This window comes from Podarcis cretensis (assembly GCF_951804945.1).
Source record: "Podarcis cretensis genome assembly, chromosome: 7".
Taxonomy (NCBI): Eukaryota; Metazoa; Chordata; class Lepidosauria; order Squamata; family Lacertidae; genus Podarcis; species Podarcis cretensis.
The window spans coordinates 15,026,516-15,054,301 of NC_137176.1; the positions used below are offsets into that span (position 1 = coordinate 15,026,516).

The 27,786-nt window shown below is 45.0% G+C and overlaps 1 protein-coding gene and 1 long non-coding RNA gene across 9 annotated transcripts in view; one reads left to right on the forward strand and one right to left on the reverse strand.

Annotated features, from left to right (window-relative positions):
• Positions 1-27,786, forward strand: part of TRIO (trio Rho guanine nucleotide exchange factor) — a 259,894-nt gene that overhangs the window by 126,275 nt on the left and 105,833 nt on the right. For all 8 annotated transcript variants that reach the window (XM_079984877.1, XM_079984883.1, XM_079984882.1 and 5 more), the window contains exons 15-20: positions 1,329-1,495; positions 6,254-6,373; positions 11,625-11,816; positions 13,567-13,716; positions 19,299-19,413; positions 23,382-23,497. In XM_079984877.1, the coding sequence (XP_079841003.1) occupies positions 1,329-1,495; positions 6,254-6,373; positions 11,625-11,816; positions 13,567-13,716; positions 19,299-19,413; positions 23,382-23,497 (860 nt within the window). The remainder of the gene's footprint in view (positions 1-1,328; positions 1,496-6,253; positions 6,374-11,624; positions 11,817-13,566; positions 13,717-19,298; positions 19,414-23,381; positions 23,498-27,786) is intronic.
• Positions 7,823-26,884, reverse strand: LOC307220951. The gene is made up of 3 exons (XR_013841195.1): positions 26,781-26,884; positions 10,407-10,567; positions 7,823-8,222 (listed from the first exon to the last, which is right to left on the reverse strand). It is a non-coding gene; the product is annotated as an uncharacterized lncRNA (long non-coding RNA).

Consider the following 27,786-nt stretch of genomic DNA (forward strand, 5'->3'; position numbering starts at 1 on the left):
TCCGTTGCTCTTTCCCCGCTGGCTTTCGGAGCTTCTTGCAGCCAATAGGAAGCTGTGGCTGCGTCCCGGAAATTAGTCCCTGTGCAGAGCAACTGGCGCAGCGCGGGGACTGACTGAGCGCGCAGCAAGGGCCAGGGGCCGGTTTAACGACCCACTCGGGCCGTAGTTTGCCAAGGTAAAGGTAAAGGGACCCCTGACCATTAGGTCCAGTCATGGCCGACTCTGGGGTTGCGACGCTCATCTCGCTTTATTGGCCAAGGGAGCCGGCGTACAGCTTCCGGGTCATGTGGCCAGCATGACTAAGCCGCTTCTGGCCAACCAGAGCTGCGCACGGAAACGCCATTTACCTTCCCGCCAGAGCGGTACTTGCACTTTGATGTGCTTTCGAACTGCTAGGTTGGTAGGTTTAACCCACAGCGCCACCCAAGTCCCTGTAGTTTGCCGAAGCCTGGTATATAACATCACACCAACACAAAAGGCCCCAAATTTTCACTGGCACCTTGGCCTGATCAAGAGCCAGATTTTACAACCTGTATGAATTAGCATCTTGTTTTCTGCTGTCGATAGGGGCAGTGCTTTAGGTGGAGCTCCAAAGCACCACGGCAGCACTTCTCCCCTTCCTTGTGCTGCTTCCTTCTGATATGCCAGCAAATAGCACCCGCACGGGTGGCGCTGTGGTCTAAACCACTGAGCCTCTTGGGCTTGCCGATCAGAAGGTCGGCAGTTCGAATCCGTGCGAGGGGGTGAGCTCCCATTGCTCAGTCCCACCTCCTGCCAACCTAGCAGCTCAAAAGCACGCCAGTGCAAGTAGATAAATGGGCACCACTGTGACGAGAAGGTAAATGGCGTTTCCATGCGCTCTGGTTTCCGTCACAGTGTCCCGTTGCACCAGAAGCAGTTTAGTCCTGCTGGTCACATGACACGAAAAGCTGTCTGTGGACAAACGCCGGCTCCGTCAGCCTGACAGCAAGATGAGCACTGCAACCCCATAGTCACCTTTGACAGCGGTCTTTTACGCTTGTTTTTTTTACCCGCACTTATCCAAATCCAATTTTTCAGGTACTAGGGCTATGCACCCACCTCTAAAAAGGCATAAACCTGAGATATTATGCACACAAATAAATGTGCATGTTACAGTCAGGACACTGAGAGAAAGAAGTATTGGGAAGTCCCAAAATAACTGCTGCGAAAGAATGGGAAATATTGTAATTGTAAAACTGAAAACTCGGGGGGGGGGTGTGTGTGGAGATATTGCTGTGTGATGCTGTGAAGGAACTTCAAATGGTACCTGTGTTTGCCGAGGTGACATTTGCCAATGGTGCTTGCAGGTGTCGAGCTGCTCTGTGACAGAGACGTAGACATGGCAACGCGGGTTCAAGACTTGCTGGAGTTCCTTCACGAAAAGCAGCAGGAGTTGGACCTGGCGGCTGAGCAGCATCGGAAGCACTTGGAGCAGTGCGTGCAACTGCGCCACCTGCAGGCCGAAGTCAAGCAGGTACGAGGCATTGCTGTGCTACGTGCCCGTCTGTTCGGTACACAACCTTCTTCATAAAATGGTCACGGGGATAGCGGTTGTACAAGCCTGTTTGAAGAAGCAGCAACCATGACACAACAGCAGTTCCTGTTAATCATTCCACTCTCAAAATCAAATACCTTTCTGGGTCTGCGTCCCTCCCCCACAAGTACCAAAAATACCATATTGTTCCCTGTGTGGCGATATTTTTTTGCTTAATTTTTTTAATGCAAAATTGGGGAGCGTGCTATACATGGATATTCTCCCCCCCCCCAAAAAAAAAGCTCTTAATTTTTGGTTCAGATAATAGGGGTCATCTTATACTTAGGGGCATCTTAAACACAGAAAAATACAGTACTTTTTATGTACAAAAACATGACACTGGACTCCATAAAAGATATAGGAGTTGTCTGTAGAAAGTTGCCCCCGGGCAAGTTCCATCAAAATGAATGGGAATTGTAGCATAGATGATGATGAATTGTTTTTTTATATCGCCCTTCATCCAAGAATCACAGGGTAGTTTGCTCTATGAAGCCATAAAAATGGAACAGCATAATAACAAACAAAGCAATACCCCCTAAACAACAACAACAATACACAAGTGGTTTGAAAGGCCATAGATTGTTTAAATAGCCGGAGGTTTTGGAGAAGCGGAGCGTTTTCACCTGGCGCCTAAAGAAACATAGAGACCTCTCATTTATGTAACTGAGCTATGCTGTCAACCAGTGTGGCAGAATGAAACCAGAGGCAACTGGCTAGCCACTGTTAGAAGCAGAAGCTGCAGCTGTGGCTTTCAATCAGTGTGCCTTGGCACCCTGGGGTGCCTTGAATGATGGTGGGGGGTGCCGCCAGCAACACTGGCCTCTGTCCCCCTTTCCCTCCCTCCCTTCCTCTGATGCCCTCTCGCGTTTCTGCCTCCCAAAGGCTTGCATGGCTGTTTATTGCAGCAGCCCTGACTACAAGCTCCGCAGGCAAATGGTGCCTCTGGAGCTGGCCAGTGGGTTCTGGTTGCCAGGAGCTGAAGCAGCTGCAGAATAGGCAAGCAATTTGGTGAGGGAGCCCAGCCAGCCAGTCTTCCAGCCCTCGCTGTTGGGAATGGACAGATAAGTGGGAGGCCGGGCAAGCAGGCTGGCCTTTCTTGTGCTTGCTGTGTGCAAGGCCTGCCTGGCAGCCAGTGCCCGGTGCTGAAGGGGAGCCTTTCCGCCATGTAGGCCACTGCCTCCCCAATCTTTGGTCAGTCTCTGTCAGGCTGCTAAGGCTGGGGGCGCATCCTCGTCCCAGGTCCTTGTGGGGCAGTGTGCAGGGGCACCTCTCTTTGGGGCAGACCAGGGTAGTGGCGGTGGCTGCCCAAAGGACTCCCAAGGAGAGGGGAGATGAGAGAAGGCCGAGGGAACCCCCCACAAGGGGAGGGTGTTTGGAAAAGGGAGAGAGGCTGCCAGCTCTGCAGGCAAGGGGTGACATAACTGGGCCCCTGAGCCCCACAGGGCTGCCGCAGAAAGTATGTGGTTGGTCAAGGGAGCCGTGGACTTGAAAAGTTTGGAAACCTCTGAGCTGAAGAATTACGACAGTGCAGCGACTTTTAGCTGAAGGGATCCCACAGAGCTCTGCCTACGTTCTTAAACTTTACGTCGGAGCTGTTCTCAGCAGATTGCTTTGTATGCATCATGGCACCAAAATTGCCTTACTCTTTTGCTTAAATTGCTGCTCTTAATAACTGCTGGGATATCACTGTATCTCATCTTATCCTTCCTGCGAAGTCTTTTTGAGTGGTGGTGTTTTTAAAAGAAAAGTTTGTTACTTATCAGCCGGCCAGCTTGAGCACTCAGGACATCTGAACATATATGCAGCTGATGCATCTGGTAAATTTTGCCCCCGTTGTCAGAATTATTATTATTATTATTATTATTATTATTATTATTATTATTGGCATTTTGATTTTGCCTTCCGGCAGATGCGTTTGAGGCAGCTGACAAAAGCTAAAAGTCATCAGTATAAAATAAAAACCAAATGCCAAAAGCAACAGCAACCATTACTACCTTCGATGAGTGTAATCTGTAAGGAAATTCACTATAAACTTCAACATGGCCAGCAGAGTTTCCATGTTTGCTCCTTTTCAAGAAACTTCCCTCACAGGGGCTCTGGTGGAAACTTAGATTAGGAAATTAGATGGAGGAAATTTAAAATAAACTAGTCAAGTGTTTCACATTTGCATTGTCTCATAGATATGTTCCATATTCATGTTGATTTATCTCAGTCAATGTGCTAAAAGCTCTTAAGTTACTGTTTGCATTGTGAATTTAAACATATTAGGAGTTGAGGCCAAAATAGTTCTATTTCCCCTCTTTTATCAATTTGCATGAAGTTGGATTGGTGGAATTTACTCACAAAATACCAGTGAATTAGAAAACCCCCAAACCAGATACATTGATCCCAATTCTGTAGTCTTCCCAATGAAAAGGATTCCTGAATTGAGTTTCTTCTCCACAAGTCTTACGTTGTAAGCCTTTTGGGGGGCGGAAAGCTCTTTTTTATCTGTTGACATAAGTGACCTTGATGCAGAAATACACATTTCATTCTTAAGCCAGGAAGGAAGATGTCTTTCTGTTTTTCCTCTGAGATAGAAAAAGCTTTGCAGCTCGGCAGGTGTTCAGCCAGACAGAGAGAATTGCGTGTTTGCTGTTTGTTGTGCTGGCTTCCTGCGGCACTTGATCCACAATTCCTTTAGCTAATGACCGCAACTTCCTGCCAGATTTGCTGCTGCTGGACTAGGGGACAGAAGGATACTTTCTTAGTTGGTTACACCAAACTTTGGCTTCGCTAAAATGGCGGGTGGTACGAATAATCTGATGAGACATGCATTACTATTTTTAAAAAGTTTGCTGTACAAAGATGCAGGCGGTTGATAGTTGAACACTTTGTATTTCTGGTGTGACGTTTCCCTCTGTTCTTTGTGCCCTTTAAAGCGTGTCCCTAACTTTACCCTTTAAGGCTCACGATTTTTGAATTAGGTTTCTTCTGTGCAGTCAAGGTAAAATCAGCCATGCTCTGTAAATACAACAATAATAGTACAGTTTCTGTCTCCCCTGGACGTTTTTCCAGACAGTCTATTTTTAATGTTAATCTTACTTTAATAAAGTACATATCTGCATATCTGGTGTTTTATCTCTTACCAGAAAAAAATGCAGCTACATGTTGAGCTGCCACTAATAAGAATGTTGTGGCTTTGTTTTCTAGATAGTGCTGAGTTTATCCAAAGCATCCATTAACAGAACACAATGGGATTGATCTCCTTTGTTCTTTTTAATCTTCCTTGCAGAGAAAAAGGCTCTGTACTTTTGCGACCATTATTGTAAAATGGTGATCTCTGTAGCACTTGGTCCATCATTGCGAAGGTGCATTGTGCTTTCAAGATCTAGTGCAGTTGCCACACTTACTAGCATGGAGTGATCAGGTGTGAACCAACTCACCCTGCTCCACCCTTGCACATCGTCTCCCTCCTCTGCTAGGGCGCCCTGTGATACTGAAAAATTGTTAACCCTGGCCCACGATGCACCTTTTAGAATCCTGATTAAATTTCCATTCATAGCAATCAAATGTATGGTAAGCCAGGATTTGAGGAGGCAGGAGGAGGGATGGGAGTCCACAGCCCCAAGACATAGTCCCAACCAGGAAATATGCTGTTTCCTCTACCGAAAAGAACAGAAAACCAAAGTATGTTTGATAATAAGCTGGTGAAAGCTGAGCTTTGGAATGGTCTGATGTTGGCACCATTGTTAACATTGCAGCGTGAAACAAATTCCCCCATCTTTGAGTATTGCTCTTTAACAATAGGAACGTTTTCAGATGTATTGCTCTAGTCCAGCGTTTCCCAAACTTGGGCCTCCAGCTGTTTTTGGACTATAACTCCCATCATTCCTAGCTAGCAGGACCGGTGGTCAGGGATGGTGGGAATTGTAGTCCAAAACGAGCTGGAAACCCAAGTTTGAGAAACTGCTCTAGACGTAAAGAGAATGTTCTAAACCAGCAGTTCTCAAGCTCTCCCCCCCCAGGCCACGCTTTCAGAATAAGAATTTGCTTTCACCGCACCGAATTTTATGTTGTTAAGAAGTACATTGGAAAACCAAAAGAAACAATTCCTAGCGGTGCTTGGTTTATAACATAGAGCACAACTACTTTATCATATGATCGCGGGACATCAAGAAAGTATAAAACAACGCAGGTACATAAGAACATGTATCATTCCCAAAATATAAAGATAAATGAGTTTTATTCAGCACACTGTTAGAATGGTGCTTCTGGATCACAAATGAAATTGTCTTCAGTATCACCCATCCATATTCTGCAAATAAATAAATACAGTGGTACCTCTGGTTACGTACTTAATTCGTTCCCGAGGTCCGTTCTTAACCTGAAACTGTTCTTAAACCTGAAGCTCCACATTAGCTAATGGGGCCTCCTGCTGCCGCTGCGACGCCACCGCACGATTTCTGTTCTCGTCCTGAAGCAAAGTTCTTAACCCGAGGTACTATTTCTGGGTTAGCGGAGTCTGTAACCTGAAGCGTATGTAACCTGAAACATATGTAACCTGAAGCGCATGTAACCCGAGGTACCACTGTACTCTGATACTATACTGTATTATACTATATGGAGATGTTTAAATGTTTGGTTTTCCTGGAATCTTCCTGCCACCCCCTTTGAGAACCACTGTCCTAAGCTGTGCTCTCTCCTCCTGCATTTCAGGTATTGGGCTGGATCCGAAACGGAGAGTCCATGTTAAATGCCGGACTGATCACTGCCAGCTCGCTACAAGAGGCTGAGCAACTTCAGCGCGAACATGAACAATTCCAGCATGCAATAGAGGTAAAAGTGTTTTGGGCTATTACTCTCAGCTTTGCGGTCCAGCAGAGCGTGCAGAGATACCTTTCGTTCTCTTTTTGCACTTACACTAGAGGAGGCTTCCTCAACCTCCGCCCTCCAGATGTTTTTGGCCTACAACTCCCAGGATTCCTAGCTAGCAGGACCAGTGGTCAGGGACGATGGGAATTGTAGTCTCAAAACACCTGGAGGGCTGAGGTTGAGGAAGCCTGCACTAGAGGAACAACTCAGTTTATAATTTAAATTTGCTGGTTACTAATCATGTGTCAGATTGATAGTGTTTAAATCTCCCAATGCCAGTAGATAGCTTCAGAAACAAGGCAGTCCTTGCCTGATTTTTCATGAGTCTGCCGCTAACTATATTTTACACAAGAGGAGAGATGTTAGTCAAACGCCCGTTTTCCTGTTGATGTGTATCAGCCAGCAAAAAAACGACTAAGGTATTTGTCGACATGGCACAACAACCTGTGAAGGTTTCCTAAAGATGCGGAAATAGTATTTTGACTATTGCTTAGTGAAAGTCTTCATGCAGAATGCCCCAGATTCAGTCCAGGTCTCCAAAAGACTCTTTTGTAAAATGCTGGAGATCCGCGGCCAGTCAAGGTGGACACAATATTGAGCCTGATTGCTTGCTAGTTGGACTCTGCTTAAAGCAGCTTTCCCGCCTTCTTACGATAGCGTCAGCCCTCATCAGGACAAAATGGAGACTAAAAACTTTGTTCATAAATTTGATTTCTGGTTACCTCTTGAGCAGCATTTGTGGCTATCACTGTGCATTTCACTGGCTGGAATTCATTGCTGAAGATTTATTAACCAAGAGAATAGTTCATTTGCTATGGGGGTATCATCATTTTCCATTGCTAAATGCCACACACTACCATGAAGCAATAATGTGGAAAGCCCTCGTGCCGCTGCTAATGTGCACCTTAATTTAATGTGCTTCTTTAGTTTAATACGGCTGCCAGACTGGCGACTGGGAGCAGCTGCCAGGACCATATAACACCGGTCCTGAAAGACCTGCATTGGCTCCCAGTACATTTCCAAGCCCTATTCAAAGTGTTGGTGTTGACCTTTAATGCCCTAAACACTTTCGGCCCCGTAAACCTGAAGGAGTGTCTCCACCACTGTCATTCAGCCCTGAGGTCTAGCTCTGAGGGCCTTTTGGGGGTTCCCTCACTGCGAGAAGCGAGGTTACAGGGACAAAGGCAGAGGGCCTTCTCAGTGGTGGCACCCGCCCTGTGGAATGCTCTCCCTTCAGATGTCAAGGAAATAAACAACTATCTGACTTTTAGAAGACACCTGAATGCAGCCCTGTTTTGGATGTTTTACCATTTGTTGTGAGTTGCCCAGAATGCCAGGGGCAACCCAGTCAGATCCGTGGCATATTATTATTATTATTATTATTATTATTATTATTATTATTATTACCACCACTACTACTACTACTACTACTACATGACCAGCAACAACCAGGGTGTTCAAGTAACTTTTAAATCCTGTTCTAATCTTCACCTTACTTGGGATGGGTGTCTTGACTAAAATAGAGGCCCAAAGCATTGAAAACGACTGCTGTACGGTTTAACTTTTTTTTTCTAGTAATACGTAGTGAGACGTGAGTGCTTAAGATTGCTAAAAGTAAAATCCTTTGCTTTTATCCATTGGGAAGCTTTTTATTTTCAGAAATCCTTGGTGCTACAGTAACTGCCTTCTGTTCTACTGTCGTTCTGCGGAGTTTTCCGTTTTCCCTTTCTGTTGTTCACAGTTTGCAGTGTCTGTGCCCTCACTCTTGACAGCTTTGGTAAATTTTCGGTATAACATTCCTTCCCTTTAGAATCTGCAGTGTAGATATTTGTCCTTTTAGGGGATAAATGTGTAGGAACTATAACCGGGGGCTACTTTGGTAGAATGCGATAGAGCGGGCTATATACTGGTTATACTTAAGAATTCCAGAGCAAAGTTAGATTTCAAACCTGGAAAAACTACTTTCCCTCCAGCACACCCTCTCTGCGTCTCCTTTTTATTTATGCATTTGTTTTCTAACGTTCCCCTCTTTTCTTCCATCAGAGCCCAGGGTTTTTTACGTGAGTTTTCTCTAAAAGCAGCAAATGTCTTAAGTCAAAAAAGGGGCCCAGGAATCTGAGTGGCCACAGAGCACTTAATAATAACCTGTAGCAAAACAGTTTGGTACATTTATGCTCTGCTGCAGTTCTTAAACAAATATCTACTCTTCATTGCTGTAAAGAAGTACCTGGTTACTAATGCCGGCCTATCTCACAGGGCTGTGGTAAGGATACTGTGAAAGTATCTGATAACCACTTTGAACACTCAACAGTAATAGGATTGAAGCTTGTTTGAAAAGTGATATTTAAAATTACATAATAGCAGTAATAAGGGATGTGGGTGGAGCTGTGGGTTAAACCACAGAGCCTAGGACTTGCCGACTAGAAGGTCGGCGGTTCGAATCCCTGTGACAGGGCGAGCTCCCGTTGCTCGGTCCCTGCTCCTGCCAACCTAGCAGTTTGAAAGCATGTCAAAGTGCAAGTAGATAAATAGGTACCACTCTGGTGGGAAGGTAAACGGCGTTTCCATGCGCTGCTCTGGTTCACCAGAAGCGGCTTGGTCATGCTAGCCACATGACCCAAAAGCTGTACACCGGCTCCCTTGGCCAGTAAAGCGAGATGAGCGCCGCAACCCCAGAGTTGGCCACGACTGGATCTAATGGTCAGGGGTCCCTTTACCTTTAATAGCAGTAATAAAGCATTTTGGCAGTGCAGGTGGAGTACAGTTGTATGGGCTTCCTTCTACACATTCAACGAACCCATCACGTGTGATTGGGAGAAGCATCGTAGCTGCAGGACCCCCCCCCTTCAGTACATGCACATTATTGGGGTGTTTTCAGTCGGCCCACATCCCTCTCCAAGCAATCAGGAACACACCACCTGGGGAAAATTCCTGGTCTTGTTGAAAGGGGAATGCGTCTGCAAGCATAGGCATGTGATCCTATAGCAGACAGGTGAAAAATGGCCACATGGCAGGGGGAAACCTGCTCCCCCTGCCCCCCCCCCATCACCACCACCTCACCCCACAACCCATGAGCGTTCCAGAAGACCTGATAAAAGTGGGACAAACTTACTCTCAAAGTGTCCCACGTAGAGGGTATAGAGAGGTCCCCTTTTTTGCAAATATGCCCACCTCGTATAATTCACGCAAGTTGCTCCAGGTGTAGTGCTCTGGTTATGGCATGTGAAGTTTGCGAGCACATAAAAAGGCAACCAGTTACTCCCAGTCTCCCGACGCTGCTTGAAGTGGGATCCAGTATGCGGAGCAACAAGGGCCTGTTGCCTAGTGCACTCTGCTTTCCCTACCTACCCAGTTTAAGGGTGTGTGACCATTTATTACTCTTCATTCGCCTGCCATGTAGTCCCTGTTACAACCTAGACCTGGAATCCTTAACTATAATCAGGTGAGAGTGCTCTGATTTCTGTCTCGTGGGGCTTGCTTTCTCTTGCTGCTGTATTGTTGCAGCTGTGTGTAGACTAGATGTAGATGACACAAAAGGTGTGTGCTGAGAGCCTAGCTTTTTTGGGGGGGGGGCTGAAATATGAATGCTGTTATCAGCTTCTCAACCATTCCAGCAGTGGCTTTCCTTCCCCGTTAGAAGAAGCTACACAGAACCAATGGAAAGAGAAATACTTGTCTCCATGTAGTTTCGTCAGTCATAGGTGACCAGTCCCTGATTTTCCACCAACATTTCATAGGTTGCCTTGCCATTCCTGGTGGGAAAACACCCCCTCTCGATGTGAAAAAAGCCTACCATCTTGCACAATATTATCAGAGAGCTTCTGGAGCATTTCTTCTGCTTCGCTTGGGGTTTGCTATATGCAAAGAGGAAATTCTGTTCTCCTGCCATGCCTCCGTCTCATGGCTTCTGCCGGCGGTGCTTTGGCTTGGCTAAGGAAGACTGACAGAAAGCCTCAAAACGGGAAACACCCACCAAGAAGAGAGCCCTGTAACTGACCTCGTTTCAGGGATTATGGGATCTGTGGCGTTTTTTGCGTCACAACCTCCTAATTTCTCCTGCAAAGTTGCCCTTCAGAAAGTGGCCGCTCTCCCACAGATCCTGAACTATTTCATTCTATCTGAACGCAAGAGACCGTTCCGGTGAAATGTTCCGGATTCCTGTGGGACAATGCTTGGAATTATTCACAGGTAGCATTCCATGTTGGGGGTGGGGGGGAGAGAATGCTTCACGATGCTATACACATAGCTCAAGGGGACTCACTGGAATTATTATTAGTAAGAAATAACTCAGCCACTATGTACATAGTGCTGTTTAGAGTAACATAAGCAATGGGGGTTGGGGGGAAATGGGTTGGTGCCCCAACAAGCTCACAGTTCAAGCTACTACAGCAAGGGGAAAGATGGGGGTGTAGTAAGTTTAACAAGGTGTGCATGGTTCACATTCTTTTGTTGGGGATGAGGTCAGGTGCTGTGGTCTAAACCACTGAGCCTCTTGGGCTTGCCGATTGGAAGATTGGCGGTTCGAATCCCTGTGATGGGGTGAGCTCCTGTTGCTCGGTCCCAGCTCCTGCCAACCTAGCAGTTCAAAAGCATGCCAATACAAGTAGATAAGCAAGTACTGCTGTGGCAGGAAGGTAAACGGTGTTTCCGTGTGCTATAGTTTCCATCACGGTGTTCTGTTGCGCTAGAAGCGGTTTAGTCATGCTGGCCACATGACCCGGAAAGCTGTCTGTGGACAAACGCCGGCTCCCTTGGCCTGAAAGCAAGATGAGCGCCGCAACCCCAGTTGCCTTTGACTGAACTTAACCGTCCAGGGGTCCTTTACCTTTATAGCTTTGAGAAGGATTTCTAAGGCAGAGGTGGCACCTAGAAGTCATTCCTAGGTTCTTAACTGTTCTGGCTCATGGATAATTCTTTAGTAACACTTGTGGACAACACATATAACTGATGCCACATTTTAAAATAGACCCACAGGGATAGCCCCAAAAGCCAGCACTTGGATACAGAATGCTACATTGCTGGGTTGGCTTCCTTGACCCAAAGTTGGAGGAGGGAGAAAGAGGAAAGACATTTCTCTTGCAGTTGTCAGATTAATGAGCATTTAGCTGGTGTGCAATCGCCATTTAACTGACAAGAGGAGGGCGCGAAACCGTTTTGAAAACGTGTGGAATGCTTTTCACGAATTAAGTGGCGTGTTCTGTTTGTATTTGATCAGAAAACGCACCAGAGCGCATTGCAAGTGCAGCAGAAAGCTGAGGCGATGTTGCAGGCGAATCACTACGACATGGACATGATCCGGGACTGCGCGGAGAAAGTCGCCTCTCATTGGCAGCAGCTGATGCTCAAGATGGAAGATCGGCTCAAGCTTGTGAACGCCTCTGTGGCCTTTTACAAAACATCTGAGCAGGTAGAGGACAGTGGCTCGCCGAGCCAACAGTGTGGCTGCTGGTAAATGGTTTCAAGGTCCGGTTTCACGACAGATTGGTTTTAAAGCCCAAATTCACTCAACTGGGGTTAATAAGGGAAACCAATTCCATTTTACAGACTTGGTTCATTTGCTTTTCTCTGTATGTTGCCATCTAGCATTACAGTCACAATACTTGAAAATGGAAACATGTTCCTAGGCGTAACTTGAAAGTGAGCACGATTTGTGTGTGTATATTTTTTGTATAAAACAAAACACACCATTTCCTGAATGGACTGGGTTTCAGGTAGTAGGTTTATAAGTTCTAAAGCCTGCTTTCTAGAAGTTTCTCTACCACTCTCCCTTTAACCTTGGTAGTTTATTGATTCCAGTTTAAATTAATCTAAGGCCAAAGCTAGACATTAGTGAAGGCGAGAGGGTCCTGTTGCTACCCCTGGAAGCAGAATCTCCATGCCTTCTTCTTAGGCTGCTTAATTTTTCAAAGAGCAAGCCTTAAAAGTAATTGCAGCTCAGGAGCAATTAAGCCGTGCCAGTGCTAAAGATGGGTTTGCTCACATTACCAAAGGCTTACTAACAACTGCTTTGTTCACTTGGCTTTAGCAGAATGGACCTGTGGTATTGAAGTAACCTCTGTTTGCAAACCACAGGTGAGGGAAGCTGGGAGTAGTCAAGAGATGTAATGTTGACCCAGTGTTTGCATTGTGTGACTTCTGAGAAAGCTGTCAAATCAGGTTATAGATGTGAAGTGAATGCCAGTCCTTTCAGTCTTCTTCTTCTTCTTCTTCTTCTTCTTCTTCTTCTGCTTGGGCAATCACTCGTAGCTGAGTAAGATTGTCTTCCGTAAACATGGTTTTAACAGTGAGTCCGTAAGTGACTGTGGAGGCCAATTCTGGATCCACACATCCTTCCACAGTGGGGACATAGGTTTCCGGGTGGGAGTTGATCACGGTTTGCCAAGCGTGCCTTCCTCTTAGCACGTTTCTCCCTTTTGTCCCGCGCTCAAGCATCTTCAAAGCCTGTTAAAAAATTGTCCAGTAGCACCTTAGAGACCAACTAAGTTTGTTCTGGGTATAAGCTTTCATGTGCATGCACACTTCTTCAGATAACAGACAACTGTTAACGACTGCAGTTAGTCCTACAGGAAAAAGCAAAGGATAGTATGCAGATGACCAAAAACATCAACAGGTTTACCATACCCATTGAGTCAATCACCCATCTCCTACCACCCTTCTGAGAAAAACCCCACCCCACCTTCCCACTATATATAAGGGTCTGGTGACTTCTGTTTTAGTGTATCTGAAGAAGTGTGCATGCACACGAAAACTTATACTCAGAACAAACTTAGTTGGTCTCTAAGGTGCCACTGGACTTTTTTTAAAAAAAATATTTATTTCGACTGTGTCAGACCAACATGGCTACCTACCTGAATCTAGATTCAAAGCCCATGACACCTTTGGTAAAGGCTGTTCTCCAATCGGAGCTCTCGCAGGCCAGTGTTTCCTAGTTGTTGGTGCTTAGACTACATTTTTAAAGATTTGGCTTGAGAGAGAGTCTTTAAACCTCTTTTGTTGACCACCAGCATTACGCTTTCCATTTTTAAGTTCGGAATAGAGTAGTTGCTTTGGGAAAAGTTAATCAGGCATCCACAGCATGACCTTTCAGTATTGATAGGTTAGCCCTCATCCTGCAATAGAAACCCTTACTCTGTCTTTTCTTGTCTGTTGGCCAATAGGTATGCAGCGTACTGGAAAGCTTGGAGCAAGAGTACAAGCGAGAAGAAGACTGGTGCGGAGGAGCTGACAAGCTGGGCCCCAACTCGGAAACAGACCATGTAACGCCTATGATAAGTAAACACCTTGAACAGAAGGAGGCATTCCTGAAGGTAACAATGAGAAGTTCATGTGCCTATGAACACTATATTTCTAGGGTGGGTTTTGCAACCGTGCATATAAAATGGGCAGACAAGATGGCCTAATCCATGGGTAGGCAAACTAAGGCCCGGGGGCTGGATCCGGCCCAATTGCCTTCTAAATCCGGCCTGCCGATGATCTGGGAATCAGTGTGTTTTTACATGAGTAGAATGTGTCCTTTTATTTAAAATGCATCTCTGGGTTATTTGTGGGGCATAGGAATTTGTTCATTTCCCCCCCCCCCCCCAAAAAAAAAATATAGTCCGGCCCCCCACAAGGTCTGAGGGACAGTGGACCGGCCCCCTGCTGAAAAAGTTTGCTGACCCCTGGATCATCCATTACGGAAGGATTGCCTAATTTGTGGAATTCTCTCCCCCTTGAGATAAGCCATGCCCGTTTGTTTTTATTTGCTTTTTGACACTGCCCCAAACCCATACCTTTCCACCCAGGCTTTTTGGTAGAGTTGTGCGAATGCTCCACTGCCTCCTAGTGATGATCTGATTATTATGTCTTTATCTTAATGTGTTTTAGCTGATGTTTTGCCCATTTAATTTTTTTTTTAAATTGTATGGTCTTATCATACACTTAAGTTGTACCTACTATACCCTACAGGGCCGCATCCAACCTTAGTCATCCTTAGAGTAGTCCCATGGGAATCAATGGACTTGACTAACTTGGGTCCATCATCCTAAAGGGAAGGTACTACACAGCGTGGAATCCTGTTTGTGCTCGTGGAAGGGTTTTTGATCCTGCTTCCTCCTGAAGAAGAAAAGGAGATATTGTTTTTGTGTCTTTCTCCCTATGTGTGCAGCCCTCAGCACCCCTGAAAACTTGCTATATTTTGTTGGGGGACCCTACAGAGAAGGCGGAAGGAGGAAGGGAAAAACAGCAAAAAAATCACCTCCCCTTCCTTGGCCATTAGCAGCAGGTGTCCATCGAATCAAAAGCCCGTCTATCAACTTAAGAGCACCAATTGGATCCTCCTACCTAATAGAAAATTCAAAAGTGGGTCCCTGGTGTGGCAAAGTTGAAGCCAGCGGCTGTCAATCCATTCTACTGTTTCTGCAGAGAGAAGGGACAAGGAAAGATGGACTGGAAAGCTAACGGGCGGGTGCAGGATATAGAAGAAGGTTTGCGGCTTCTCAAAATAGCAAATAAAAGCTGTCAAACACAGTGCAGTTAGTTAATTGGAGCAGAAGGCTGAAGAAGCGAAGGAAGCACGAGGGCATCAATCTGTTTGAGTGCCCATTTAATATTGAAGCAGGCTCGTTTTTTGCCGTTTCTGGCGGCACTAAAAATAAAGCAAAGCTTACGAGATACCTTGCGGAAACAGCAGAGTCTTGCGGCAGTTTTCAAAATTAATAGATTTAATTGTGGCATAAGCTTTTGTGGACGAGGGTCCACTTTGCCCATGAATTTTGTTGAATAAATAAGAATTCTAAGGTCGACGTATAAAGGGCTTAACATTGTGACTCGACCGGATCGGGGGCTTCCACCTGTCACCTCTGCTATCACTTTTCCATTTTTTACTAGTAATCTGTGTTCAGTTCTCAGCAGCCCATTTTTATAGAGAACGGCAGGAAAGGCTGCAGCTGTTAAGGCGAGTGTGTGTTCTGTAGTGTAAACTGATTGCTACTTTGTCCATTTAGGTGACCAGAAAGTGAACCTCAATTCGTACCATGCATGAAATGCAAAATACTCCCCTTTATTTCTATTGGCTTTTCAGCCGCTACTAAACATGGTTACTCAGAAGTGAACCTCACTTGAGTTCCTAAATCTACATTTAGGGCTGCAGCCTTTATTATATCAATGGGCACCTCTGTTTTCTGCCTCCGATATTCTTTTTTTTTAAAAAATCAATTTTTATTAAGATTTTTAAACATAAATGCAAATATAATAAACAATGTAACATATATCATAACATAATTTCTTAACTTCTTTGGACTCCCTCACGTCTTCCGCTCCCACTTGCATCTTTGTCAATTCTTGCCCGCAATTTATCATCTTGTTTACATTCTTATGTCCCATTCATTTAGAATATAATCTAATAGTTCTCCCAAAGGTTTATGGTTTTCCCTCAATCTCCCTTATCATCCTAATTGCATCTAATTTAGTGGTGGTCAATTATTTATGATCTAGCCTCCATCTTAACATTCAACCAAATTACAATGCTTTTTTAAGTAAATCTTAAATTTCTTCCAATCTTCTTCAACCTTCTCTTCTCCCAGGTCTCGGATTCTGCCGGTCATCTCGGCTAGTTCCATATAGTCCATCAGTTGCATCTGCCACTCTTCCAGTGTGGGTAGATCTTGAGTTTTCCAGTGCTTAGCGATGAGTATCCTTGCTGCCGTTGTTGCATACATAAAAAATGTTCGGTCCTTCTTTAACACCTTCTGGTCAACAGTACCCAAAAGGAAGGCCTCTGGTTTCTTAGTAAAGGTATACTTAAATACCTTTTTCAACTCATTATATATCATTTCCCAAAAGGCCTTCACTCTCGGGCAAGTCCACCAGAGGTGAAAGAATGTTCCATCATTTTCTTTACATTTCCAACATTTGTTATCAGACAAATGGTATATTTTGGCAAGTTTAACTGGGGTCATGTACCATCTATATATCATTTTCATTACATTTTCCTTCAAAGCATTACATGCAGTGAAGTTCAGCCCGTTGGTCCACAACCTTTCCCAGTCCTCAAACATGATATTATGCCCTATATCCTGTGCCCACTTTATCATGGCCGATTTAACCATTTCATCTTGTGTATTCCATTTTAACAGCAAGTTGTACATTCTTGAAAGTATCTTAGTCTTAGGTTCTAACAGTTCTGTTTCCAATTTCGATTTCTCCACCTGGAACCCTAACTTTTTGTCATTTTTAAAAACTTCATTAATCTGAGCGTAATGTAACCAGTCTCGCACTTTGTCCTTAATTTTCTCCAAACTCTGCAATTTCCAATTGTCTCCATCTTTTTCTAATATTTCCCAATATTTTGGCCATTTGGCCTCCATATTGGGTCTTTTTCGGGCCTTAGCTTCCAGCGGTGAAAGCCACCTTGGAGTTTTATTTTCCAATAAGTCTTTATATTTTGTCCAGACATTAAACACTGCTTTTCTGACAATATGGTTCTTAAAGGCCTTATTGATCTTAACCTTGTCATACCATAAATATGCATGCCAACCAAAAGCATTGTTAAAACCTTCCAGATCCAATACATCAGTGTCTTCGAGAAGTAGCCAATCTTTTAGCCAGCAGAAAGCTGCGGCCTCATAGTACAACTTTAGGTCTGGCAGGGCAAAGCCCCCTCTTTCTTTCGCGTCAGTTAATATCTTAAACTTAATTCTGGGCTTTTTGCCCTGCCAGACAAACTTAGAAATATCTCTCTGCCACTTCCGGAAGCACTCCGTCTTGTCCACAATCTGTAATGTTTGAAACAAAAACAACATTTTTGGCAATACATTCATCTTGATAGCAGCAATTCGGCCTAACAAAGAAAGTTTCAATTTTGACCAACTATCTAAGTCTCTCTTAATTTCTGACCAACATTTTTCATAATTATCCTTAAAAAGACTCAGATTTTTTGCTGTTATGTTTACCCCTAGGTACTTTACTTTTTTAACCACATTTAGTTCTGTCTCTTTCTGAAACCGTTCTGACTCTGTATCTGTCCAGTTTTTCCCCAATACCTTAGTTTTCTGTTTGTTTAATTTAAATCCCGCCACCCGACCAAAATCTTGAATCAATTGTAATACTCTTTTCGTACTAGATTCTGGCTCCTGCAGGGTCAAAACTAGGTCATCTGCAAAAGCTTTAACTGCCTCCGATATTCAGTTAGTCTCCTTGATTAGTAGCTTCAAGAGAGTTGAACAGAACTGAGTGCTGCCTGGTTTTCTTTTATGTTAGAGCTTGTTTTATTCTTTTGCCTGCTACCCGAAGAACTCCAAATCTCCAAAACAAGCGCTCTTGCTCTTTAGAAGCTGGTATAATTTAAGAGATTTTTGCACTTATGTCCTTGTCTGCTGGTGCCTGCACAGTGATCGTGCTCCTCGTTTATAATCTGCAGATTATGAGTCCTAGCAAATAATGTAATAATTGAGGGCAGCTGGTCACATCAAGCAACTATTTCCCTATTAGTGTTTAAGTGCAAAACACAGCATGAAAATGCTGTGAAAGGGTTTACTTCTGTTCCTGAATCCTGAGTGTTGCCGGCCTGCTTAAGGAAGAGAGAGCTTAACCACAGTCTCATGTTTGGATGCTGCACTAAACCAGACCTTGTTTTGGCTGCCACGGCATGCTAAAAGACTCCAATCACTGAGGTCCTTGGATGGGATGCTTCTAGTGGTTCTCTACACCCCTGAGGTTCCTTTGGTCATCACTAGGGACCAAGCCTTTAGTGTGGCAAACCCTGCCCCGTGGAACTCCCTGCCACAGTACAGATTCAACAGGAAGCATCCCTCCCTTCCTTCAGACAACTGTTTGTTGAAGCACCTTACAACATGCATTTTTTCCTTTTCTTTTAGCCAATCAGTATTTATTGATGTATTTAATGATGCCTTAATGACCATTTGGCTCATTTTTATTTATACATGTCTTGCGATATATATATTTTTATGAAAGCACAGATTATAAGTCTGCAAATAAATAAATAAATAAATAAATGGACGGACGGACTGGGGTAGTGTAATCTCCGCCTCAGGAACCAGTGTGCTCAGACTAAGCTATGTTTATTGGCTCAGCATTATGTCTGAACGTGGCCCATGTAAAAATATGACCAATGGCTGTCCTATAAACTTAACTAAACTGCTTTCCCCCCTCTTTAAACCACTGTGATGATGTTTTCCTTGATCAAAAAATAGCTTGACAGTTGATGCCCTGCAGCTACACTCTGGAAAAAGGCCTAGCATGTGTTACTAGGAGAACTGAGGTTGGGGAACAAGGATCCCACTTGCCAGGCATGGAACATCCATGGAAGAACAAGGCACAGAGGAATTGAGCCTTCCTACTTGCTCATAGAAGGGACACGGGTGGCGCTGTGGGTTAAACCACAGAGCCTAGGACTTGCCGATCAGAAGGTCGGCGGTTCGAATCCCCGCGACGGGGTGAGCTCCCGTTGCTCGGTCCTTTCTCCTGCCAATCTAGCAGTTCGAAAGCACGAAGTGCAAGTAGATAAATAGGTACCGCTCCGGCGGGAAGGTAAACGGTGTTTCTGTGTGCTGCTCTGGTTCACCAGAAGCAGCTTAATCATGCTGGCCACATGACCTGGAAGCTGTACGCCGGCTCCCTCAGCCAATAAAGCGAGATGAGTGCCGCAACCCCAGAGTTGGCCACGACTGGACCTAATGGTCAGGGGTCCCTTTACCTTACTTGCTCATAGAGAAGCATCTGTGTTGTGCAGCCCAAGAGGAATGCACCAAATTTGCTTTGTTTGTTCAAGCCATTGCACGTGGGCTGTAGCGGAATTTAAATTTCCACTTGTAGTGCCTAAAACGACAAGCTCAGTTAGCATCACCTTGCACAAGCCTGCCCTGATGTGTCTGTCTGTGGTCTCTTCCAGGCTTGCACGCTGGCTCGTCGAAATGCTGATGTCTTCCTGAAATACCTGCACAGGAATAGCGTCAACATGCCAGGGATGGTGACTCACATCAAGGCCCCTGAACAGCAGGTGAAAAGTAAGCATGCACGATGGGCTGGCTACCTGTCGACCTTAATAGAGTTCAACCATTCCGTTGGTAAGGCGGCGATACAGTTCTGGTTTATGCGGGTGGTACCCACGAAGCACACACAGAACAAGGGTGCAAATCAGCTGTGCATCAGCTGTCCCTGTTAGCATCCCAAGCCATCGTAAGAGCAATAAAGAACTCCTAGCTGTGGTTGTCACCGGGTAAAAAATAAGGTAGTTTTTTGAGGGGGAAGCACAACAGTGGAAGTTTTGGAATTTTTTGCAACTTGCGATAATGTATTAATAACAAATGACAACGGTGCCAAACATTTAAGCATGTTTCCTCTGTTTGTGTAAATTATACACTTACCTGTGCCTGCGTGTGAAACAGTTTCTCCCCCCCCTTTTTGAATAAATTTTATCAGGTTTTATAAAGAGAGATACAAAGATGATAATCAAATATCTTTTTTGTCCAGGCTAAGACGTTAATCTAGATCAGTGGTTCCCAACTTTTTTTTGGCCATGCATCTCTAAAATCCTAATGCCCCCCCCCATGACATATACCATATCTTTCGCTCCATAAGACACACTTTTTTCCTCCTAAAAAGTAAGGGGAAATGTGAGTGCGTCTTATGGAGCGAATGGCGCTGCGCAGAGGGAGAACTGCGCAGCGCCCCTTCAGCGATACGCCTGTCCTGCGAAGCCAGAGGAGGAACAGAAGGGGCTCCTTCTGTTCCTCATCCCTCTTGGCTAAAGGGGCGCTGCGCAGCTCTCGCTCTCTGCGCGGCGCCCCTTCAGCGAAACGCCTCTCCTGGCTTTTGCCTTAGCCGCACGCAGCCTCTTCAGGCAGGGGGAGCCTTCATCCGGCTGCCCAGGAGAGGCTTGGCGCAGCTATCCCAGACGTCAGAAAAGCCAGAAGCTATCCCAGAAGCCAGATCCCTCTTGCTGTTCTGGCTTCTGGGATTCGGAATATATTTTTTTTCTTGTTTTCCTCCTCCCAAAACTAGGTGCGCCTTATGGACTGGTGCATCTTATGGGGCGAAAAATACGGTAATTCTTATTATTCAAAAAGTGAATGCCTATTCACGTGGACGAAGCCTAAAAGGCCATTCACTGTTAATAACTCATTCTCAAATTGTCCCCCTTAAAAATCAAATTGCCCCCCTGTGGGGCATGTGCCCCACGTTGGGAACCACGGATCTAGATAAAATGAAAACATCAATCGGGCGGGGGGAGGGGAGAGAAAAAAGAAGAGGAAAAATAGAGAGAACAAGAAAGGAATAGATAGAGACAGCATTAAGAGAGAGAGAGACGTTAAAAAACTAAGAAACTTCCAATTAATTGTCTGTCAGCTATATATAAAAGTACACAGATTTTCTAAATATTTCATGCAAATAAAATATTCCACAAATCCAGCAGCACGTTTATTTATTGCAAACTGCTAAATAAAACAAAATAACAGCTGTAACAGAGACATTAACACAGAGAAAATGATCAAGACCTATCCTTAAAATAAGCAGAAATCAGAATGCACAAAAATAATGAAATCAGTGTCCTATGTAGTGCTTATAAAGCCTTCTATGAAGTTAGTTGGTGGCTGCATTTTAAAGCCCTGCACAGCTTGGCTGACGTGGGTCCCCAATCTGTTCCTACAGCAGCCTGACATACACTCCAGTTGTTTTCAAAGTCCCTCCTCTGAGTGGCCACACCATTGGAGGTGAGGCAGGTGATGACTGGGGAGAGAGCTGTTTCAGTTGTGGTGTCCCATTCCTAGAACTCTCTCCCTAGGTGAGCTTGCCTGGCACCTGTGTTAGTAACTTTTTAAGTGCATGGTGAAGAATTTTTATTGCCCTCTCCCCTGCCAGATTTTTAACACCTGGTTTGTTTGTTTTTTTAAGTGATTGGTGGCTCTTTTTTTAAGGCCTTTTCTGCACTCTGTTTTATTGACTGTTCCTTTCAATAAAAAAAGATGGTTGTAAATTGAAGGGTGTTACAGAAATACCTTAAATGAATAAATAGACGAATTAATGTGTTTGAAAACAGCAAGCTGAGGACCAGTTATGAGTATGGCGAACACTTTGGAGTGCGAAAATAAATTGCAGATCTCAGTGAGGAGCTGAAATGGCAACACTTTGCTTCATTTATTTTATTTTATGTGTATATACATAGCTTTGTATTCTTTTCATGCTGTTCTGCTGATCTGCCATGATTTCTGGGACACTCAGTGGCCACTTTTGGATGATTGTATCTCCATTTAATAAGCCAATATACAAATGGATCTAGTATCTGTGCACTTTTCCCTTTGTACAAGCAAATGAACACGCCAAGAAGTCTTCAGTTAACACTAGTTTCTCATTAGGTCTGAACTGGGATGCTACGGCCAGTGGTTTCAGAACAAGCCAGGATATGAATCCAACTCTAAACTATGATTTCATATCCTGGCTTGTTCTGAAACTGTTGGCATTACGTTCCTAGTTTGGATGCAGTGGAACACATCGGTTAACGAGAGGAAGATTTGCTGACTTGTTTGTTCACTCACATAAGGGGAGGTGGATGTGTGCAAGGGTACTAAGCTTGTTCATATCACAACTTATTAAGCAATACAGTCATACCTCGGGTTACTTCAGGTTGCGTTTTTTCAGGTTGTGGACCACCGAAACCCGGAAGTACCGGAATGGGTTACTTCCAGGTTTCGGCGGTCGCACATGCACAGAAGCGATAAATCGCGCTTGGTGCATGCACAGAAGCACCGAATCGCAACCAGCGTACGCACAGACACAGGTTGCGAACGCGCATCCTGCACAGATCACGTTCGCAACCCGAGCATCCACTGTATATGATAATCCAAACACAGTTAGATACCTTGATATCCCAAAAATTCAAGCAGGCAGCACTGGGTGTAGAAGTTATTGCTTGTGAGAGTTGCTTCATGCATTGACCGCTTGCCATAACAACATAAAGGCCATATTTAAATGTAAGGCACAGATACACCAGACCCTTTAAGGATGTGGGTGGTGCTGTGGTCTAAACCACCAAGCCTCTTGGGAGTGAGATCCCATTGCTCTGTCCCAGCTCCTGCCAATCTAACAGTTCAAAAGCACACCAACGCGAGTAGATAAATAGGTACCACTATGGTAGGAAGGTGAACGGTGTTTCTGTGCACTCTGGAATTTGCCACGGTGTCCCGTTGCACTAAAAGCGGTTTAGTCATGCTGGCCACATGACCCGGAAAGCTGTCTGCGGACAAACGCCAGCTCCCTTGGCCTGAAAGCGGAGATGAGCGCCACACCCCAAAGTTGAATTCGACTGGACTCAACCGTCCAGGGATCCTTTACCTTTACCCTTTACACCAGACACAGGAGATTCAACCTTCCTACAGACAAAGAATCCTTAATTTGTATTGCAAGAGCAACATGTGAGATTTAATGAAACTTGTTTTTCAGTCTGTTCTCTTGCCACTGCTGCTTGTTTTTAACTATTGCTGCTGTATGCCTGACTTCCTTATCTTCATTTGATTTACCGTATTTTTCGCTCTATAGGACGCACTTTTTCCCTTCCAAAAATTAAGGGGAAATGTGTGTGCGTCCTATGGAGCGAATGCAGGCTCCTTGGCTTCAGCGATAGCAACGCGAAGCCTCCAAAGCGCAGAGGGAGCGCTCCCTCTGCGCTCTGGAGGCTTCGCGTTGCTATCGCTGAAGCCAGGAGATCAAGACTCTCCTGGCTTCAGCAGAGAGGGAGAGCTGCGCAGCGCCCCTTCAGCCAAGCGGGAGGAGAAATGGAAGGGCTCTGTTTCTCCTGCCGCTTTGCTGAAGGGGCGCTGAGCAGAATTTTTTTTTCTTGTTCTCCCCCTCTAAAACAAGGTGCGTCCTATAGAGCGAAAAATATGGTATCTCAACGGCTTGCCAGATATATCAGTTCCATAGGCCTTTGCTTTTTGTTCAGCGCACCGATTGATTTGGCCTCTTTATGATCCGGCAGATATCCTGAACGAGCTCTTCCAGAGGGAAAACCGTGTCCTACACTACTGGACCATGAGGAAAAGACGCCTTGACCAGTGTCAGCAGTATGTGGTCTTCGAAAGGAGTGCCAAACAGGTCAGGGCCTGTATTTTAAGCAGCCTTTTTTTCCTGACGCTGTTGGATTGGAATGCCCATGTTTGCTTGCAGCCCTTCTCCCAACAGGCAGCCGAGAAGCGAGCTGCACCACGTCTCGCTGATTTGTATAGCCTGTGCTAAAAAAAATGCCCTCTTGTCCCTTTTCTCCGTTGTGGCAATGCTGAATTTGCTTGCGAGTGTGTCGACACTCTAACCTCTAGTCCTTTTGCGCCACAAGGAGTTTCAATCAGCACGATGCTGCTTGCGAGGAGGCCATAGTGTGCGAAGTGCTGAACGTGCTAATAAATCCCTAAGTATAAATGATTTGGGACGCGGGTGGCGCTGTGGGTTAAACCACAGAGCCTAGGGCTTGCCGATCAGAAGGTCGGCGGTTCGAATCCCCGCGACGGGGTGAGCTCCCGTTGCTCGGTCCCTGCTCCTTCAACCTAGCAGTTCAAAAGCACCTCAAAGTGCAAGTAGATAAATAGGTACCGCTCTGGTGGGAAGATAAACGGCGTTTCCGTGCGCTGCTCTGGTTCTCCAGAAGCGGCTTAGTCATGCTGGCCACGCCGGCTCCCTCGGCCAATAAAGCGAGATGAGCGCCGCAACCCTAGTCGGCCACGACTGGACCTAATGGTCAGGGGTCCCTTTACCTTTACCTTTATAAATGACTTGCTTTTAAACTACAGTAGCTTGTATGCTGGTGGCCCACTAGCAGAAAGTTAAAAGCACATAACTGGGATCTAAAGGGCCAGGCGCAATCTTCTGCTTTGCAGCCTCAGGGGTTTTCAGGTCCTGCATTCCCTACTCATCTCCCCAAAAGCCGCTCGTGAGGGACCCGCTAGCTTCTTTTGCAGCACCAGGGAATGTAGACTGCCAGCGACTCTCAAGCTGGAGTTGGCTGTTGTTCTCCTTAATTGGCTGCGTTTACTACAGCTGCTGAGGCATGGCTGGAAGGATCCAATGGGCTGGTTCTGGAGATAGCACAGGTAGGGAAGGAGACGCAGGGACCAAGCAGCCTCTTAACACCAACCTTCCTTGACCCAGCTGCAAGATTTTATGAGCCATATACAACAACAACAATAATTTATTATTTAAAACTCATCTGGGTGAGTTTCCCCAGCCACTCTGGGCGGCTTCCAATCAAGTGTTAAAAACAATACAGCATTAAATATTAAAAACTTCCCCAAACAGGGCTGCCTTCAGATGTCTTTTAAAGAGAAGATAGCTGCTTATTTCCTTGACATCTGCTGGGAGGGCGTTCCACAGGGCGGGCGCCACCACCGAGAAGGCCCTCTGTCTAGTTCCCTGTAACCTCACTTCTCGCAATGAGGGAACTGCCAGAAGGCCCTCGGCACTGGATCTCAGTGTCCAGGCTGAACCATGGGGGTGGAGACGCTCCTTCAGGTATACAAGTATACAACAGAGAAAGGAAAAAGCGAAGGGCAAAGAAAGAGCAAGTATATCGGTGCCATAGAAAAGATGGTCCACTCGTTTGGGTAGTTCTATGGGAATGGAATTTTGTATGTTGGAATTCACCAGCTAGAGTGTTTCTCAGAGTTCAGGTTCCTAGTAACTTTATTTATCACAATCCAGCTTTTACCAAGTTTTCTAGGTAGCCTGTTAGCTGGGAGTATCCATTTGTGGGTGGGTGGGGGGTAGGGGCGGTAGAGACACAAAGATGGAATGAAAAAGTGTACAACAGCCCAGATTGTCTTTTATATATTTTAATATTATACAGTGCAGTCACGGCAAAGAAAAATAATGTAGCGTTAAGATTATGGTGTCATTTTACATGGTCTTAAAACATTGGCAGTCCGTATAGATTCTCCATGGACAGGTTTGGGAGGCTGGTGGGAGAGCTTTCCTTTCTTTTCCCCTTACATATGAAAAAAAAGGTTTCATCAAATATATTTCCTTTATAACCCCATTTGCAACTCTTCTAAGCCCAGTTAGTTTCTTTTTTTCTTTCTAGACATCTTTATTGAAAGTTCAAAAAGGTACATAATTATATTATATGTGTGCTAAACTTGGTGAGACGTAAATAAAAGAGGAAAAAAGAAACAGCACCCCTGTATAAGGGAAAATAAAGGAGGGAGGGGGAACAACCCAAAACTGTATACTTTGCAGTATACTCTGCAGCTAGTTCTTGCTGTTCTGGCTACTGGGATTCAGAATATTTTTTTTCTTGTTTTCCTCCTCCAAAAACTAGGTGAGTGTTATGGTCTGGTGCATCTTATAGAGTGAAAAATACGGTATTTCTAAAATGAATGGATTTAATACAGCTGTAGGAACTCATTCCAATACTATAGAAAACAAGCTTTCAATTAAATATAATAAGACCAAAATAACTGAATACACAGAAAAGTGGTGGGAGGTCAAGCTTTTTCTGGGCAATATCAGCAGGGATTGGTGGGGCAGATTTCAGTAAGTTTTGTTTCAAATGAGCTACGGATCTCTGCAGATTTTCTCATCTTTCTGATCTCTTGGAAAATAAGCTATTCTGTATTGAACTGCTGGTCCAAAAGCTGCTGTTCTATTCTCAGCAAAGTCCCGCTGTTTCATTTTTGTAAAATTATGTGTTTGAACATTGATGCTCTCAACAACCAAGCTTCTTTGATGGTTGTATTCAGCTCAGTTTAGCTGGTAGATATTCTAGTGTATAATTTTTGGTAGCTGGTATGGAGCTTCAATTGCAGTGTAAAAAGTCCCTAACATCTCTTTATATAATTCTCCAGAACATACTGTCGCATCTCAAGTATTTCTGACCTGGAACTAGCTGTGCATTGTGCATTTTTTAAGTGCTGATGTAGTTTCATCCTTGAAAAATGTTAGAGCAATCATAACCCTTTTTTACTCAGAAGTAAGTCCCACTCAGTTTGATGGGAGCTACTTCTCAGGGACACTGGTGGTGCTGTGATCTAAACCACTGAGCCTCTTGGGCTTGCCGATCAGAAGGTCTATACGGGACGCGCTCCTTGATTGTCCACCAACATTTCAGAGGTTGCCTTGCCTTCCTGGTGGGAAAACACCCCCTCTCCCCAGTGCGGTACCGCCTCTTGATGTGAAAAAAGCCTACCATCTTGCACAATATTATCAGAGAGCTTCTGGAGCATCTCTTCTGCTTCGCTTGGGGTTTGCTATATGCAAAGAGGAGATTCTGTTCTCCTGCCATGCCTCTGTCTCATTGCTTCTGCTGGTGGTGCTTTGGCTAGGTTAAGGAAGACTGACAGAAAGCCTCAAAACAAGAAACACCCACCAAGAAGAGAGCCCTGTAACTAACCTCATTTCAGGAATTTTGGGATCTGTGGCATTTTTTGCGTCGCAACCTCCTAATTTCTCCTGCAAAGTTACCCTTCAGAAAGTGGCCGCTCTCCCACTGATCCTGAACTACAGTGGTGCCCCGCAAGACGAATGCCTCGCAAGACGAAAAACCCGCTAGACGAAAGGGTTTTCCGTTTTGGAGGCGCTTCGCAAAACGAATTTCCCTATGGGCTTGCTTCGCAAGACGAAATGTCTTGCGAGTTTTTCCGACTTTTTTCCCCTTCCCGCCCCCCTTTTTCTAAGCCGCTTATCCGCTAAGCTGATAAGCCGCTAAAAGCCGCTAAAAGCCCCTAAGCCGCTAAGCCGTCAATGGGCTTGCTTCGCAAGACGAAAAAACCGCTAGACGAAGAGAATCGCGGAACGGATTCTTTTCGTCTTGCGAGACACCACTGTATTTCATTCTATCTGAACGCAAGAGACCGTTCTGGTGAAATGTTCTGGATTCCTGTGGGACAATGCTTGGAACTATTCGCAGGTATCATTCCATGTTGGGGGGGTGGAGACAACAATGCTTCACGATGCTATACACATAGCTCAAGGGAGTCATATGAATTATTATTACAGTGGTACCTCTGGTTACGTACTTAATTCGTTCCGGAGGTCCGTTCTTAACCTGAAACTGTTCTTAACCTGAAGCACCACTTTAGCTAATGGGGCCTCCTGCTGCTGCCGCACCGCTGCTGCATTATTTCTGTTCTCATCCTGAAGCAAAGTTCTTAACCCAAGGTACTATTTCTGGGTTAGCGGAGCCTGTAACCTGAAGTGTCTGTAACCCGAGGTACTGCTATAGTAAGAAATAACTCAGCCACTATGTACACAGTGCTGTTTAGAGTAACATAAGCAATGGGGGTTGGGGGGAACATGGGTTCGTGCCCCAACAAACTCACAATTTAAACTACTACAGCAAAGGGAAAGGTGGGGATGTAGCAAATTTAACAAGGCATGCTTGGTTCACATTCTTTAGT